Source organism: Erpetoichthys calabaricus, chromosome 18, assembly GCF_900747795.2.
Source record: "Erpetoichthys calabaricus chromosome 18, fErpCal1.3, whole genome shotgun sequence".
Classification (NCBI taxonomy): Eukaryota; Metazoa; Chordata; class Cladistia; order Polypteriformes; family Polypteridae; genus Erpetoichthys; species Erpetoichthys calabaricus.
The window spans coordinates 32,130,972-32,148,924 of NC_041411.2; the positions used below are offsets into that span (position 1 = coordinate 32,130,972).

At 42.5% G+C, this 17,953-nt stretch overlaps 1 protein-coding gene across 2 annotated transcripts in view; it reads right to left on the reverse strand.

Annotated features, from left to right (window-relative positions):
* Positions 1-2,002: 2,002 nt before the first annotated feature.
* The window catches only part of stab1 (stabilin 1), a 210,170-nt gene continuing 194,219 nt past the window's right edge, over positions 2,003-17,953 (reverse strand). Inside the window, exons 66-69 of one of the 2 annotated variants that reach the window (XM_051920982.1) lie at positions 3,854-3,958; positions 3,603-3,755; positions 2,921-3,031; positions 2,004-2,321 (exon numbers count right to left, since the gene is read on the reverse strand). In XM_051920982.1, the coding sequence (XP_051776942.1) occupies positions 2,274-2,321; positions 2,921-3,031; positions 3,603-3,755; positions 3,854-3,958 (417 nt within the window). In that variant the 3' untranslated portion in view covers positions 2,004-2,273. Of the gene's footprint in view, positions 2,322-2,920; positions 3,032-3,602; positions 3,756-3,853; positions 3,959-17,953 lie in introns of both variants that reach the window. The other variant, XM_051920983.1, reaches the window with a different exon arrangement.

Here is a 17,953-nt window from a genome sequence, read left to right on the forward strand (position 1 = left end):
AGTTGGACAATTAATGATTGGGGTAACAGTGCGCAAACTGGACTCTGCACCACTAAAGGTTGTATCCTCCAATTCTTGTTTTTGATGGACTCTTAGAGTGTGGACTGTGTGTTTTCCTTTTAAAAAAAGGAAATTTGTTCCTGATATTTTTAAATTTTGTTATGTTCGTTTATCTTTTCAATGTACTTTATATTGTCTTGTGTAATAGAAGTTACTGTTACTTTTTCTGAAATTACTGTTGTGTCTTTCATTGTGTGTTTACTCACTGCCCAATTTAAAGAAACCTGTGTGATATCATCAGTAAATTTCAAGAGTTCCCAGTCTCTTAATAAAACTGGGTGGCGTAGTCGGAAATTTTAATGGTGTCTAAGTTAGATTTCCTGTGAGTGTGACAAGACACCTGTTACAAAAATATATTTTATTTATTTGTTGGCGCCTTTCTAAACACTCAAGGACACCGAACAATAGATAAAATACAGATTATAAACAAAACTAAAATACAAAAATTAAAATCAGAAAAAGAAGTTTTAAACAAATGAGTTTTAAGTTTAGATTTGAAAAGTGAAAATGATTCAATATTTCTAAGTTCAGATGGTAGTGAGTTCCAGAGCTGGGAAGCAGAGCAACTGAATGCTGTGCTCCCCATAGTGGTAAGACAGACGAAGGGGACAGTTATACATGAGGCCCCTGGTCGCTTTTCTTGTTGTCTTACTCTGCATTCAGAGTATTTTTGCTATAGCTTTAACTGATTTACTTTCTGTTATTGCTTTCCTATTATTTTGCTGTGTAGTCATGTCCCTTCATTGTATCATAATAATGACAATTTCAAACAAGCAACTGTGAAACAACAGCTCACTTAATTAGGCTAGGAGTTCAATGATAAAGAGAAGTTAGTTGGAACAAAAACCTGCAGCCACAGGGGGTCCCCACTTCCGAGTTTGGAAACCACTTCCACTTTCTCTTTTCTTCTTACCTGGCAGATCTATCCTTAGCACCCTTCTCCCAATATACTCAGCATCTCTCCTCTGCACATGTCCAAACCAATGCAATCTCACCTCTCTGACTTTGTCTCCCAACGCGTCCAACTTGAGCTGACCCTCTAATGTACTTATTTCTAATCCTGTCCATCCTCGTCACACCCAGTGCAAAACTCTGCCACCTCCAGCTCTGTCTCCTGCTTTCTGGTCAGTGCCACCGTCTCCAACCCATATAACATAGCTGGTCTCACTACCGTCCTGTAGACCTTCCCTTTCACTCTTGCTGATATCTGTCTGTCACAAATCACTCCTGACACTCTTCTCCACCCATTCCACCCTGCCTGCACTCTCTTTTTCACCTCTCTTCCACAATCCCCATTACTCTGTAAAGTTGATCCCAAGTATTTAAACTCATCCACCTTCACCATCTCTACTCCCTGCATCCTCACCATTCCACTGACCTCCCTCTCATTTACACACATGTATTCTGTCTTGTTCCTACTGATCTTCATTCCTCTCCTCTTTACAGCATATCTCCACCTCTCGACTCTCACTACAGATCACAATGTCATCAGCAAACATCATAGTCCACGGGGACTCCTGTCTAATCTCGTCTGTCAACCTGTCCATCACCATTGCAAATAAGAAAAGGGCACAGCTGATCCCTGATGTTATCCCATCTCCATGTTGAATGTATCCGTCACTCCTACTGCAGACCTCACCACTGTCACACTTCCCTCATACATATCCTGTACCACACTTACGTACTTCTCTGCCACTCCCGACTTCCTCATACAATACCACAGCTCCTCTCGAGGCACCCTGTCATATGCTTTCTCCAGGTCCACAAAGACTCAATGCAACTCCTTCTGGCCTTCACTATACTTCTCCATCAACACTCTCAGAGCAAACATCGCATCTGTGGTGCTCTTTGTTGAAGAACATAAATGGTGACATCCAACAACCCAGTCCAAAACATTAGAGCAGACACGTTAGACTAATTTTATTTCAGTATATTTGATTTTTATTTTTACTTTTAGGGTAATTCTGACTTCTTTATAATAAAAACATCTGCAGAAAAAAAATTCACAGTATGAATCATAAAGTCTATAAAGTAGTGCTTGCTATTTCAGCCTGATGCTCTCCAGCTGAACAGAATATTTGCAACACACCAGAGAATTGTTTCTCTCTCCATGTATGCTTCAATTCAAATAAGGTGTCAAAATTCCAGAGAATTTGCATAAGGTGACAATAAACTGTCAATCAGGAAGGTCATCCTATTGGCTCTCATGGCAGTTAATCAAGGATGTGTTGTGCTTCTGAGTTGTCGACATCTGCCGCTTCCTGGGGGGGAAAAAAGAGAAATAAACAGAAAGTTTTGGAGATGAGCAGAATGTCAGCTTGCCTCTGTAGTAACAAGTTAGTGTAGATGTGACAGAGCAAAGACAAAGCACAAGATCTCTGGGAACAGATGTCTCCCTCTGTTAGTTATCAATCAGTCATCGGTGAGACACAACACACAGACATCTCTTCTTACATTGGGCACTGAAACTAGGGAAAGAAATACCTGAAGAAATGTAGATGAGAAGAAAGGAAAGTGTGAAGAATGTGTGCGGGCAAGAAGCACAGCTACCCTACCCTACTGCTGCATCACAGTACCAAGGTCGTAGGTTCACATCCCGGCCCTGTATGGTGTTAGCATTTCCTGTCAACACTCCTGTTTGCAAGCACATCTCCTAAAGCACACAGTTTACATTTATCTCAATTTGCTCCTTGATGGACTGGCACCGTAAACAGGTGTTAAATTGGGCATTGCACCTGATTCTGTATGGGTGAGCTCTGCTCCCCACAGAACATTGAACTAGATTAGGCAGTTTTGGAAAATGGATGAATGGATTGATGTTAAAGCACATGGGAAAAAAAAGATATTAGTTAGTACTCACATTAAAAGGATCTGCAAATACACTGAAGCCACTAAAGAGGGGATTTGGGATTGAGACCATTGCCAGGTTCTTTCTTGTACCAGAGGACACGGCTTCATCTTCATCATTATCCTGGATGAGAAATGTACGGTATAAGCATCATTCCAGATATTGGGGAATAATATATAAGAATTCTGATATTATGTACCCTTTATTTTGTCTTATTTTTTTTTTCTTTCAACTTGCTATGTTAAGGGTTTTGGAGATCAGAAGTCAGGCATTGTAGATGAGAGTACCCACCTAACAGGAAGATCTCTTTTCTGAAACATTCTAAAGCTAAATGGTGCATACATCCTTCCAATTTAGCACAGATTTGATCCCGGTCTCTTCTCCCTGTGCCCATTCTATTTACCATGGGAGATCATCAACTAGATGCCCAAACATCCTGAATCGATTCTTCTCAGCTGAGAGCAACAGATGCTCTTTTCTAAAGCAATCCTGGGTTGTCAAGCTCCCCACTCTGTTATGAAGAGCGAACCTCACAATCCTGACATGTAAATCAGTTTTGGCTTCTTCTGCTTTCATGCACTCCTCTCCTCCTCCAAACATTCAACCTCATGCTACCTAAGGTTTTGACATGCCAGCCTGCCTCTATGCCTCTTTTTATTTCAGAGAATTTTGCTGCAAGAAAAAGATCTCATACCTTGAAATACTGAAACTGGAAACCGTTATTTCTGCGTTTTAACAACCAGTAGATCATCCCTCCAGCTATCGAAATCAACACAAACACAAGAAGAACTGAGAAAATGACTGTGGTGTTTGATGTCTGGGTCTTGCGGGAAGAGACGGTCAAGATCTACAAAATACAAAGTAAAAAATATTACAATTGAAGTAAAAATGAAGTCATCAGTTCAGACAGGCACAACGGTGGGTATTTTTCTGAAAAGCTCTTACTGATGGAGGTGGAGCTTTCAAAGGCCCCTCAATAATATGAATTATTCCATTCATGGCAGGAATGTCCCATTCCAGGATAAGTCGGTCATTTATTAACTTGGAACCCTAGAAATAAAATAAATGTCTTGAGTATTCAGAAAATGATGGATTTGGTATAGAAGTTCAACAATTGCTTTTTATTGTACAATCAACAGGAAAACACAAAGCTAAACATATGAAAATCTAGGGACACTCACTTACTGGGTAAACTGCTTAGCGTATCAGAAATACTCCTGCCTAAGTGGAACCATAACAGAGTGCAGGATTGCAATGTTGCAGGGGTAAAGCAAGAGGGAACAGAAGTGTTTTGTGGTTGTTATGCTTGGCATTTAATTTTTCCTGTGTCTCCTTGGGGTTATAGGTCATTTCCTTTTTGAGGAAATTTTGAGGTTGTTAAATTATTTTTGCATCCTTTTCAATGTCATATTTTTTTCATGGGCACCGCCATTTTGTAGCTTTACTGCTACGATACAGTAACCTGTTCTTAAGGGGTATGGTCTAGGAGTTCATGACTTGTGACTTATTGGTGCGACGGTATAAAGATCAACACAATGCACCTCCTAGTTACCTTGAATTACAGATAAAATTGGAAACTTAACAGGTATATTTCTTTGTTTGAATTTTAGTGTCCTAGTTTCTCTTCACCTCCTGGTTCACTCTAAGCAGGACAGTGCTGATGTTTCATTTAGGATGTCAGCAGTGACTTTCATGTTAAGAGTAGATAGATTGGATGGATTGTCATGTAGTCACTGGAAAGGGGTGTGTGGTGCCCCCAATATCTATGCAAAAGGACGAAGGTCCAAGTTTTTAGAGTCCTGGTGTTTCCTGTTTTGCTATATGGTTGCAAGACATGGACGCTATCCAGTGACCTGAGACAAAGGCTGGGTTCCTTCAGTACTGTGTCTTTTTGGAGAATCCTTGGGTGCTTTGTCAAATGAGTGGTTGCTCACAGAGTCCCAATTGAGGCACCTTACCTGCATTGTAAGGGAGCATCAGTTATGGCACTACGGCCATGTGGCGCGATTCCCTAAGGGTGATCTGGCTTGCAGGATTCTCATTGTTGAGGACCCGAATGGCTGGACCAAGCCAGGAGGATACCCACATAACACCTGGCTGCAGCAGATAGATGGTCATTTCTGGAAGGTGGGACTGGACACGTGTCTGCCTGGTGGGTTGCCAACCAGGATGCCAAGCTGTTTTGTTTTGTGGTGTGTGCAGGAACGAACTGTACCAGTGCATGTTCCTCAACCTGACCAGAGCGTTGTGCACAGCAATAAAATCAACTGGTGGACATTAATCTACACTGAAGAAAAAAAAATTCTTTCAGCGAGCTGTAGAAGAAGTCAACCCATGTTCACAAACTAGCTACTTATCATGATCACAAGTAAATAAGAAGATGTTTTAACACAATAAGGTTACTCAGACCATTTACGTCCAGGTTCTTACTAATATTTTACTAAAAATAATCTTGAGTAGAAATTTTCAGGTCTGCACTATACTAATTAAAACTATTAATTAATTAATTAATATAATTTATAATTAATTATAAACTGCACGTCTGACATTGTGGTCAGCAACACAGGAGCGCCACAAGGGACTGTACTTTCTCTGATCCTGTTCAGCCTATATGCATCGGACTTCCAACACAACTCGAAGTCCTGCCACATGCAAAGGTTCGCTGATGACACTGCTATCGTGGACTGCATCAGGAGTGGGCAGGAAGAGGAGTATAGGGACCTAATCAATGACTTTGTTAAATGGTGCGACTCAAACCACCTACACCAGAACACCAGCAAAACCAAAGAGCTGGTGGTGGATTTTAGGAGGTCCAGACCCCTCATGGACCCCGTGATCATCAGAGGTGACTGTGTGCAGATGGTACAGACCTATAAATACCTGGGAGTGCAGCTGGATGATAAATTAGACTGGACTGCCAATACTGATGCTTTGTGTAAGACAGGACAGAGCCGGTTATACTTCCTTAGAAGGCTGGCATCCTTCAACATCTGCAATAAGATGCTGCAGATGTTCTATCAGACGGTTGTGGCGAGCACCCTCTTCTACGCGGTGGTGTGCTGGGGAGACAGCATTAAGAAGAAAGACGCCTCACGCCTGGACAAACTGGCGTGTTTGTTGGCATGGAGCTAGACAGTTTGACATCTGTGGCAGAGTGACGGACGCTCAGCAGGCTCCTATCAATTATGGAAAATCCACTGCATCCACTAAACAGTGTCATCTCCAGACAGAAGAGCAGCTTCAGCGACAGACTGCTGTCACTGTCCTGCTGCACTGACAGACTGAGAAGATCGTTCCTCCCCCAAACTATGCGACACTTCAATTCCACCCGGGGGGGTGTAAACGTTAACATTATATAAAGTTATTGTCTGTTTTTACCTGCATTACTATCAATCTTTAATTTAATATTGTTTTTTGTACCAGTAAGGTGCTGCTGGAGTATGTGAATTTCCCCTTGGGATTAATAAAGTATCTATCTATCTATCTAATTTTCAGTTACATTTTTAGGCAAATTAATGTCAAAATATGTACATGTTGTCTTTGTTGCCTATGTGAAGAAATACTTTCTGAAATGTATGTGGACTCAACTTTTTTATCCATGTAAATATTTATGAAGCTTCAGGACTGATCTGGACATTAGTGCAGTTGGATTCATAGAGATTACTTTCTTAGAAGCGTTAGATGAAGGTGACTTTTAAAAAGTACTTGACTGTCTGAAAAGGATTCGTATGCAGCTCTCCTCAGCCTGCTTGGTCTTTTTGAGTGAACCAGACATAATTTTTGCTCTTTTTGTTACTATAGTTCTTATAATTAACAGCCGATTACCCTGATTTTAATACTTCAGTAATGTCACCTCTTAATCTCACTTGCTTATACTAAATCAAGTCATGTGTCGTGAAAGGAGTTCCTTAGCATAACTCCCAAAAACTGCTGCAAAATGACCCACAACTGGAAGACTCCATCAGCCTTTTGGCTTGTATGACAAAGACATATTGGTTCTTAAAAGTGTTGCAGCTCCAGTGTAACGGGGGTCCGAGAAGCAGCTCAGCACCAGACCACCAGCCAGGACCAAAGAGGCAGTGGGCTCAAATCTCACCTCTTAGCTTCATCAAAAGAAAAGCTGCTTTGCGTCCTTTATTGGAAGAAAGAACAGACACCAACTGCTTACTTTTAATAATAATATATTAAGATAATTATTAGAAAATAAAAGAGAATATATATATATAGAAAATGAAAAAGAAACGAGATTAAATGTAAATGATGATGATAAACAACAAAAGGCAAAATTGCCATCTTGTCGCCCTCTTGTGGGAGATATATAAAATTGCAGTATTTGTCGCCCTCTTGTGGTAGATATATATATTTGCAGTCCATAAATATTTTTCCATTTCTTTTGAAGATTCGTCTGTGGTCCAAGCCCGCTGTCCGTCTCTCTCATTGACTCGCCGTACCAGTAACAGATTTTCGGTATTTTATATACCTGGTATGGTTTTAGAAATTTATTGTGGAAAAACTGTCATTATTATTTCTGTTGTTATTGTTATTAACACAGTTCAAGTAGTGACTTCAACAGTATTTAAAAAAGAATAATAAGCAAAGCAAGACGTCCCTGAAAACACACACTTTTATAGTTTCAAAATGTATAGATGAAGTAGAGTCAACACTATCAAAAAGAAATTTAAAATAAGAGTTTATGTATGCGGTGATTTTATTGCTTACAGAGTATTTTGCAAATAATTTTTCTTTAATCATTTTTCATGAATGGGAAGCTTCTTTAAAGGTATTACATAACATATCTTCTCTGCAGAATTAGTTGAATACTAAAAAGAATTATATTTTGGTCTCTATTTTTCTGTTCAGGCTCTTATGGGATTAGCGCTCGGTCGCTGCGAAAAAATAATATCGACGACAGAACATCAGGTGTACGCCAATACTTCCTCACCGTGATCATCAAGGCTCCTCCTTCACAAGGATAGACAAGTAAATTCGGCCCGTGTATTCACCCACTCCACTTACTGGAAGGGGTAAGTGGGGGTGATCACTCGTATGCTCCTATGTCGCATTGTATTATCTCTCCGTCATCGTTGTGTGTTTGCTAATTGGAAGCGCATAACCATTGATTATGGCAAAATTTGTTACATAATTACATCAGTTTTGTGAGATTATTCTATTGTCATCAATACTGAACAGGTATGAAAAATTTGAAGAAATTCGCTTCGCCAAAAGTGGGTTTAAAATCAGTTGCAAGATTTGACCCAAATAAGCAAACAGGCAGAGGAGTCAAGTTAAATATCTAAATAAAATTGATTAATAATAATAATAATAATAATAATAATAATAATAAACTCCACCAAACCAACTTTTCTTCATGGTGGTAATTTGCTATCACTGAGCCTTCTTCTGAAGGCTTCTCTCAATATCACAGCAGCCCATAGGTTAGGACTTCAGGGGAGTGGGAAGAGTTAACTCCAGTACTGCAAGCTGTGTCAGGTATGGACGGAGCTGTCCACAGTGAATGGACTGAATGTGGCCTTTTATTAATTCATGAGTTTGAGCTCCAGTGTGAACAGCTTTATTATCCTACATGATTCTGTTTCTCTAAGGGCGAGACTTGCCACGACTTCCCTCCAGGTAGCCCAAATATCTGGCTTTGATCAACCCCAACAAACACTTCTTTGTGTTGATACAATGACCGCCCTTACCTAATGTATGCAGCCTGGCTTGGACCTGCTGTAGGTGTTTCTTCCATGTGCTCGAATAGATGATAATGTCATCCAGGTTGGCAGTATAACAGGAATTATGGGGACGAAGCACTCTATTCACCAGACGCTGGAAGGTTGCTGGCGCCCAGTGTAACTCAAATGGAAGGACACGGTACTGCCAGTGTCCACTAGGGATTCTAAATGCAGTCTTCACCTTGACAGAGTCCATTAAAGGAACCTGCCAGGACCCTTTCATCATGTCAAGCGTGGTCAAGAATTTCTCCTTGCCAAGCTACTCATGGAAGTCGTGCACTTGTGGCATAGCGTGAGCGTCAAATTGTGAAACCTGATTAAGTCAACAGAAGTCATTGCAAAACCCCCATTTTCCTTTAGGCTTAGGAACCGAGACAATACGACTGGACCAGGAACTGTGACGTTCCTCTATGACACCTAAGACAGACAGGATAACTGATTCCAGCTCCTGTCATTAATTGGCCATCAAATTGGGCCTGAAGTTAAGTGCTGTTTTCCGAGCAAAGAATGAATGAGGCTGTCCAGAGGAGGGACCAGTGACCCTATTCTTCCATGTTTCAGTAAGTTCACGTGATATACAGTATTTGTCTGCTGTTTCAAATAATAGTCAATAAGCCCCTTCCTTTCCTTCACTTTGTATGGACCTTGGTAATGAGCCAACAACTTGGAATGGGAGATGGGTGTCAGGACCATGACACAATTTCCTGGGCAGAACTCCAGAAGAAACATTCCAAAGTCGTAATTACAGGCCTGTGCTGTTTGCATCTTTTCTGTGTGTTCTTTAAGGATGGGCTGGATTATCCCAAATCTATCACATAATTGCACAATATATTCTGATATATTTGTCGAGGGGAGTGCCTTTTCCTACCAACCTTTTTTTAGAATGTCCAATATGCCGCTGGGCTGTCGCCCATATAATAATTCAAAAGGTGTAAAACCTGTGGAGACTTCCTGATAGACAAATAATACAAATACTGGTCCCAGTTCCTTTCATCGTCACTGTCCACCTTGCATAGCATTTGTTGTAGTGTCTAGTTAAACCTCTCTACAAACCTCTCTAAGGATGGTGTACTGAGGTTTTTAAATGCTTCATCCGGAGTAACTTAGCCGTTTCCCTGAATGTCTCCGTGGTGAAAGTCATTCCCTGGTCTGTTAGGACTTCTTTAGGGATGACGGATCTCACAAAGACCCCTACCAATTCCTGTATGATTGCTTTTGTAGCAGCTGTATGCAGAGGGACAGCTTCATGATATCATGTAGCATAATCAACAAGGACTAAAATATATTTATTTTCTCTAGCCAAGGGCGTGATGTCTCTGGCAATCAGCAGCTACACTCTAAAACACACGCAGCTCTAATCTCTTTCTTAAAAATGTCAAACACTACTCCTTAACAATCTGTAGATGATAACATCTATTGAACAAACAGGTATCACTAGCTAAGCAGAGGCCTACACTCCAACACATGGCGAGAGGTAGAGCAACTCGAACAGAGGTGGCACATGAGTGAGGAGGGCCTCGCTCACCTCCCCTCAACCCGCAGCCGCTTTCTTGGATTCGCACCAATAAATCGGTACCCCAAGTGAACTGTGATACTTAGCACGATAAGAGAAGTCCAATACTTTCCCTCCAGTTCATATACAAGACAGTCAGGGAGGTCTAAAATGTCAAGATTCATCAAAATCTTGACATCGAATCTTTGGACGATTATAATACTTTCCCTATACTTCATAAACGAGAAAGTAAAAAGACAGCTCTGGGAAGTCTAAATTGGCTTGTAGGCCAGTCAGTCATTATCCTGTGCCAAAATATCATCACAGTAAGGCATTTTTATTTTTTTACCAGTGGCTTTCCCTATACTACTCTTCCATAAAGCCGGGACTGGTGAAGTAACAGGGCAACACTTGTCTGCACAGCCTGTCCAACCTCAGTCTCTGTAAGCTGTACTTCCTTCAGAGTTATCATTAATCTCTTAGTGGCCTTCCTCATTAGTCTACCTCTTGTACAATGACTCCGTTTTTGTGGATTGCCTGCTCCAGGCAGATTTACAGCTGTGCCATATTCTTTCCATTTCCTAATGACTGGTTTAATGGGATATTCAGTGACTTGGGCATTTTCTTCTCTCCATTCCTTCAATTGTTCTTTTCAATCACATTTTCACAGAGTTGCTGGGATTGTTCTTTTTGTTCTCATTGTGCAGGTTAGGCATTAAAGCATTTAATCGATTTTTCTAATATAGGAAACTACTCAGAATTTCACCATGATTTAGGAGAGCTGATAAGCTGTTTTAACTTACTAGATGCTGCCAGAAGATGGTAGGCAGACCAGGACTGGCTTGCACATCCCAGGAAAGGTGGACTGTTGTGAAAATCCTGGACAACAATAACTTATTGATTTGGCAGAGATGGAATAATATTCGTGACAAATCTTGTACGTCATTTGGACGCTCTTTCTACGTGTAAAAGCCAGTTGAAAGTGTTGGTAATGTTACGGTTTTGGAAGCTGAGGCTCTGCAATAGCTAATGCTAATGTTTTAGTTAATGAATTTCTTTATTATTGTGATCTCTCTGCCAGACCACATGTACTCACCCACAGATGCCAGCCCCCCATTCAAGTTGCTTCTTAAAGTTTATTGCATAGGTTTAGCCTCCTAAAGAACGTTGTGCTATGACTGAGCGGCATTGGGATATAATCCTTCTTCAGTCTTCTTAAACCCGGTTTATACTCACCACGTGACGCCTCCGCACCGTTCGCACCGCAATACGCTTGCGCCGAGCGACTACAACGTATTCCACCTGTTTCACATTGTTGCGACCCGTTTGATCGGCGCGTTAATATTCTTCTAGTCCGTAAGTGACAGGTGGCCAGTATCGTATGCTAGCAATGTCACAGCAGAGAACAAGAGACTGAGGTACTTTCTTCCGCGGAGGAGTATAAATACCTCAGGGTCTTGTTCACAAGTGAGGTAAGAAGAGGTCGACTGGCGGATCGGTAAGACTTTATACCAGTCAGTCGTGGAGAAGCTACTGATGATCGATCGATTTAAGTTTCTACTGTCACCTATGGCCATGAACTGTGCGTATTGACCGAAGCACTAGATCGCAGATACGAATTGAGTTTCTGGGTGTCTGGGCTCAGCCTTTGTGAAGGGGTGAGGAGCGCAGACAAGGTGGTTAAGATACCTGACAGGATGCCTTCTGGACGCCAACTCAGGGAGATGTTTCAGATTACAGTAATCCCTCGCTATATCGCGCTTCGCCTTTCGCGGCTTCACTCTATCGCGGATTTTATATGTAAGCATATTTAAATATATCGCTGATTTTTTTGCTGGTTCGCGGATTTCTACGTACAATGGGTCTTTTAATTTCTGGTACATGCTTCCTCAGTTGGTTTGCCCAGTTGATTTCATACAAGGGACGCTATTGGCAGATGGCTGAGAAGAAACCCAACTTACTTTTCTCTCTCTCTCTCTTGCGCTGACTTTCTCTGATTCTGACGTAGGGGGATTGAGCAGGGGGGCTGTTCGCACACCTAGACGATACGGACGCTCATCTAAAAATGGTGAAAGATTATCTTCATGTTGCTCCCTTCTGTGCAGCTGCTTCGTGAAGCGACATGCTGCACGCTGCTTCGCATACTTAAAAGCTCAAAAGGCACGTATTGATTCTTGATTGTTTGTTTTTCTCTGTCTCTCTCTCTCTCTCTCTCTCTTTCTCTCTCTCTTTCTCTCTCTCTGCTCCTGACGGAGGTGGTGTGAGCTGCCGCCTTCAACAGCTTTGTGCCGCGGTGCTTTGCATATTTAAAACCCAAACAGCCCTATTGATTTGTTTGCTTTTCTCTATCTCTCTGACATGCTCTGCTCCTGACGCGCACTCCTTTGAAGAGGAAGATATGTTTGCATTCTTTTAATTGTGAGACGGAACTGTCATCTCTGTCTTATCATGGAGCACATTTTAAACTTTTGAAAAAGAGACAAATGTTTGTTTGCAGTGTTTGAATAACGTTCCTGTCTCTCTACAACCTCCTCTGTTTCTGTGCAAATCTGTGACCCAAGCATGACAATATAAAAATAACCATATAAACATATGGTTTCTAGTTCGCGGATTTTCACTTTTCGCGGGGGGGTTCTGGAACGCAACCCCCGCGATGGAGGAGGGATTACTGTAATCAGGAAATTCCCCCCCCCCACCCCAAACTGAAATAACACTCAGAGGGGGAACAACTGAAGCTAAAAATCAGAGAGGGGGTTCGAGCATTATGTGTACCGGACTGTTACGTTTTACAGGCCACTGACACGCACGTACAGGACAGTGTCACGGGACATCAGCGCGTTCACAGGCCAATGTCCTCTGGCCTATTAAAAGACTGAAAAATTGAAATATTAAGAAATTATCAAACTGCAAAATGAAGTCTTACGTAACAGTACAGTACTCTACGCACAGTGCTTGAAAAAACACTTTCAAAGAGGGAGAAATTATTGCAGAATTGTAAAAAAAAGATTTATGGTAAAAAGTACTGTTGAATTAACTGCCATACAGAACTAATACGCAACACTAGGCATTGCTTATAATTCAAACATGGCAAACAAAAAACACATATTGTGGTGTAACGCTGTTTAAATTCAGAAGAAGAAAAGAAAATTGTGTGACAACGGCAACTGCACTAATATCTATAGTAATGAGCGTCCTGTGCCATTAGAGGGTCGATACTGCACCTCTGCCCGGAGTGCGTGAAGGCGCCTCAGTAACCGGTAGTTTAAGACGAGGCATTGGCCCTAGAACCGACACCACTAGTGCGTGCGTGGCACTGGCTCGGAAAACGTAACATCCATCCATCCATTTTCCAACCCGTTATATCCTAACTATAGGGTCACGGGGGTCTGCTGGAGCCAATCCCAGCCAACACAGGGCGCAAGGCAGGTAACAAACCCCGGGCAGGGCGTCAATACAATTAATGCCCTAACTGCTGCTGCAAAATCACCTAAATCACATTTAGTTCGCTCTGCTACAGGACAACAAAGGCACTAAAGCTCGAAAAAGGGGGCTTTAAAACTGTATTTTATTTTAATAACGGTTGATCATGAACGTGCGCCATTATACACATTGTTTTATTTGAATGGGTCTCATGGATGGGAAACAGGCACTTAGACATATTAGCATTCGAAACAGTCCCGTTATTTAAGGCTCCTAACGTAGCGAAGCACCCTGAACAGAAACGAGTCCAGGGCATCTCGAAGAAGGCAGAGCAACTTCGTGTTGTGCCTCAGCTCAATCGAGGAGTCCCAGTTCGTGATGATTGGCCTCCCCTTGTGACAATAAATCAACTACAGTTTTCAAGTCAGTAAGTGACCTCGGCATCTGCCCTCGTATGCCAAATTGGGAAGTGTGGGTAGAAACCCACCTTAAGCGTCTTGTACAGCAGAACAGGGTTTACTAGAATCTGGAAAAATATCTTCAAAAACACAACTCGAGATCTAACAGCTTGACTCGTCCACTGACACACCCCTGTCTTCTGGACAGCGCCATCACTATTATAACTCAAAATTTAAAACCCCTGCCTCGGCTCCGTTACCAAAAAGAAGCCTTCCTTAGTAACGCAAAGAATACACAGACACCTTACTTCAAAACTAAACGACATGTCTGCCATGCACATCACATACATCCGAATAAGTGAAACAATGCGTGCCAGTAGGAAGACTCGACATCTGCCCAATGGAGCAACAGACTCCTTCACTCCAACCTCTATTACTAATTTTTTTATACATGTAATTCACGGACAACATATTCTATCACCCAATTACTCCACGTGGACATCTCCACTCGGCACTCCAATCTTCATTACGCTTCACTCAGGCCCGCGCGCCTGTTGCCTCCTCCACGGCTCATCTGTGCCTCTGTCCTCAGTAGGTGGCCACTTACGCTTCAGTCAGGGCCCCTCCTACGCACTGCATTCTCCACAGAGCATAAAAGGGGCCCTTCCCTTCATAAAGCCATCACTTTCCTTCATTTAAATATATTTCCATTTTGTTAGAAAGAAGGTCTTGTAGATAGTAGTTAGGCCTTGCCGAATTTGCACAGTTTGAAATTATTGTATTCCAAATGTCTTCAGTTCCACCGCTAAAGAAATATAAATCAGGTGCTCAAAAACAAAGAAAAAGCAGCGAAAGATGAATTCTTCGCTACCCAAAAAGGCGGCAGTCTGCGCTGACAGCCTGCAAATTTGGCTTCTGTCAGTGTGTTACGGTTACGGTTGTCAGTGTCAAACGGAAATTGTCAAAAAGTGATGGTTGCAGATGCCGGGAAAATGCATTTCTGCAGCTAAGAATGCAGGAAATCGCTTGGCGGCCGGAGCTCTACCCTGGACCCCCTAGCTGCAGGGGTCAGGCCGGCCCTCAGTATCAGTTTGCTTCGGGTCTGAAATTGTCTAGGGCTGGCTCTGCACGACGTTCTTAAGGAGGCTAAACCTGTGCAATAAATTTTAAGGAGCAAACTTGAATGGGGGGCTGGCATCTGTGGGTGAGTAACTGTGGTCTGGCAGAGATATCAAAATAATAAAGAAATTCATTAACTAAAACACCCTGCTGGCCGGCTCTGAATGCATCATCTAAGAGGAGTCTTTAAGCGGCTTTAGCTCAGGTATGGTGGCGCAGGGCTAAGGCTTTGACAGAATGACCCCCCCGACAAACAGCCGGCCTTGCAATTGATCACGAGTCGAAGGGGGTCCGGAAGAATGATGGTAAGCATTACTCTCTCTTTTATTTGCAGCGTCAGACAGATTGGTTCTTAAAAGTGTTGCAGCTCCAGTGTAACGGGGGTCCGAGAAGCAACTCAGCACCAGACCACCAGCCAGGACCAAAGAGGCAGTGGGCTCAAATCTCACCTCTTAGCTTCATCAAAAGAAAAGCTGCTTTGCGTCCTTTACTGGAAGAAAGAACAGACACCAACTGCTTACTTTTAATAATAATAATAATAATAATATATTAAGATAATTATTAGAAAATAAAAGAGAATATATATATATATATATATATATATATATATATATATATATATATATATATATATATATATATATATCAAATGAAAAAGAAACGAGAGTAAATGTAAATGATGATGATAAACAACAAAAGGCAAAATTGCCATCTTGTCGCCCTCTTGTGGTAGATATATATATTTGCAGCCCATAAATATTTTTTCAATTCTTTTTTGAAGATGCGCCTGTGGTCCAAGCCCGCTGTCCGTCTCTCTCATTGACTCGCCGTACCAGTAACAGATTTTCGGTATTTTATATACCTGGTATGGTTTTAGAAATGCAGTGTGGAAAAACTGTCATTATTATTTCTGTTGTTATTGTTATTAACACAGTTCAAGTAGTGGCTTCAACAGTATTTAAAAAAGAATAATAAGCAAAGCAAGACGTCCCTGAAAACACACACTCTTATAGTTTCAAAATGTATAGATTAAGTAGAGTCAACACTATCAAAAAGAAATTTAAAATAAGAGTTTATGTATGCGGTGATCTTATTGCTTACAGAGTATTTTGCAAATAATTTTTCTTTAATCATTTTTCATGAATGGGAAGCTTCTTTAAAGGTATTACATAACATATCTTCTCTGCAGAATTATTTGAATATTAAAAAGAATTATATTTTGGTCTCTATTTTTCTGTTCAGGCTCTTATGGGATTAGAGCTCGGTCGCTGCGAAAAAATAATATTGACGACAGAACGTCCGGCGTACGCCAGTACTTCCTCACCGTGATCATCAAGGCTCCTCCTTCACAAGGATAGACAAGTAAAGTCGGCCCGTGTATTCATCCACTCCACTCACTGGAAGAGGCAAGTGGGGGCGATCCGACGCATCTCTCACTCGTATGCTCCTATGTTGCGCTGTATTCCCTCTCCATCATCGTTGTGTGTTCACTAATTGGAACCGCATAACCATTGATTATGGCGAAATTTGTTACATAATTACATCAGTTTTGACAGATTATTGTATTGTCATCAATACTGAACAGGTATGAAAAATTTGAAGAAATTCGCTTCGCCAAAAGTGGGTTTCAAATCAGTTGCAAGATTTGACCCAAATAAGCAAACAGGCAGAGGAGTCAAGTTAAATAAAATTAATCCATCCATCCATCCATTGTCTCCCGTTTATCCGACGTCGGGTCGCGGGGGGCAGCAGCTTGAGCAGAGATGCCCAGACTTCCCTCTCCCCGGCCACTTCTTCTAGCTCTTCCGGGAGAATCTCAAGGCGATCCCAGGCCAGTTGAGAGACATAGTCCCTCCAACGTGTCCTGGGTCTTCCCCGGGGCCTCCTCCCGGTTAGACGTGCCCGAAACACCTCACCAGGGAGGCGTCCAGGAGACATCCTGATCAGATGCCCGAGCCACCTCATCTGACTCCTCTCGATGCGGAGGAGCAGCGGCTCTACTCTGAGCCCCTCCCGGATGACTGAGCTTCTCACCCCTATCTTTAAGGGAAAGCCCAGACACCCTGCGGAGGAAACTCATTTCAGCCGCTTGTATTCGCGATCTCGTTCTTTCGGTCACTACCCATAGCTCATGACCATAGGTGAGGGTAGGAACATAGATCGACTGGTAAATTGAGAGCTTTGCCTTATGGCTCAGCTCCTTTTTCACCACGACAGACCGATGCAGCGCCCGCATTACTGCGGATGCCGCACCGATCCGCCTGTCGATCTCACGCTCCATTCTTCCCTCACTCGTGAACAAAACCCCGAGATACTTGAACTCCTCCACTTGGGGCAGGATCTCGCTCCCAACCCGTGAGAGGGCACTCCACCCTTTTCCGGCTGAGGACCATGGTCTCAGATTTGGAGGTGCTGATTCTCATCCCAGCCGCTTCACACTCGGCTGCGAACCGATCCAGAGAGAGCTGAAGATCACGGCCTGATAAAGCAAACAGGACAACATCATCTGCAAAAAGCAGTGACCCAATCCTGAGCCCACCAAACCGGACCCCCTCAACGCCCTGGCTGCGCCTAGAAATTCTGTCCATAAAAGTTAAGAACAGAATCGGTGACAAAGGGCAGCCCTGGCGGAGTCCAACTCTCACTGGAAACGGGTTCGACTTACTGCCGGCAATGCGGACCAAGCTCTGGCACCGATCATACAGGGACCGAACAGCCCTTATCAGGGGGGCCGGTACCCCATACTCTCGGAGTACCCCCCACAGGATTCCCCGAGGGACACAGTCGAATGCCTTATCCAAGTCCACAAAAACACATGTAGACTGGTTGAGCAAACTCCCATGCACCCTCCAGGACCCTGCTAAGGGTATAGAACTGGTCC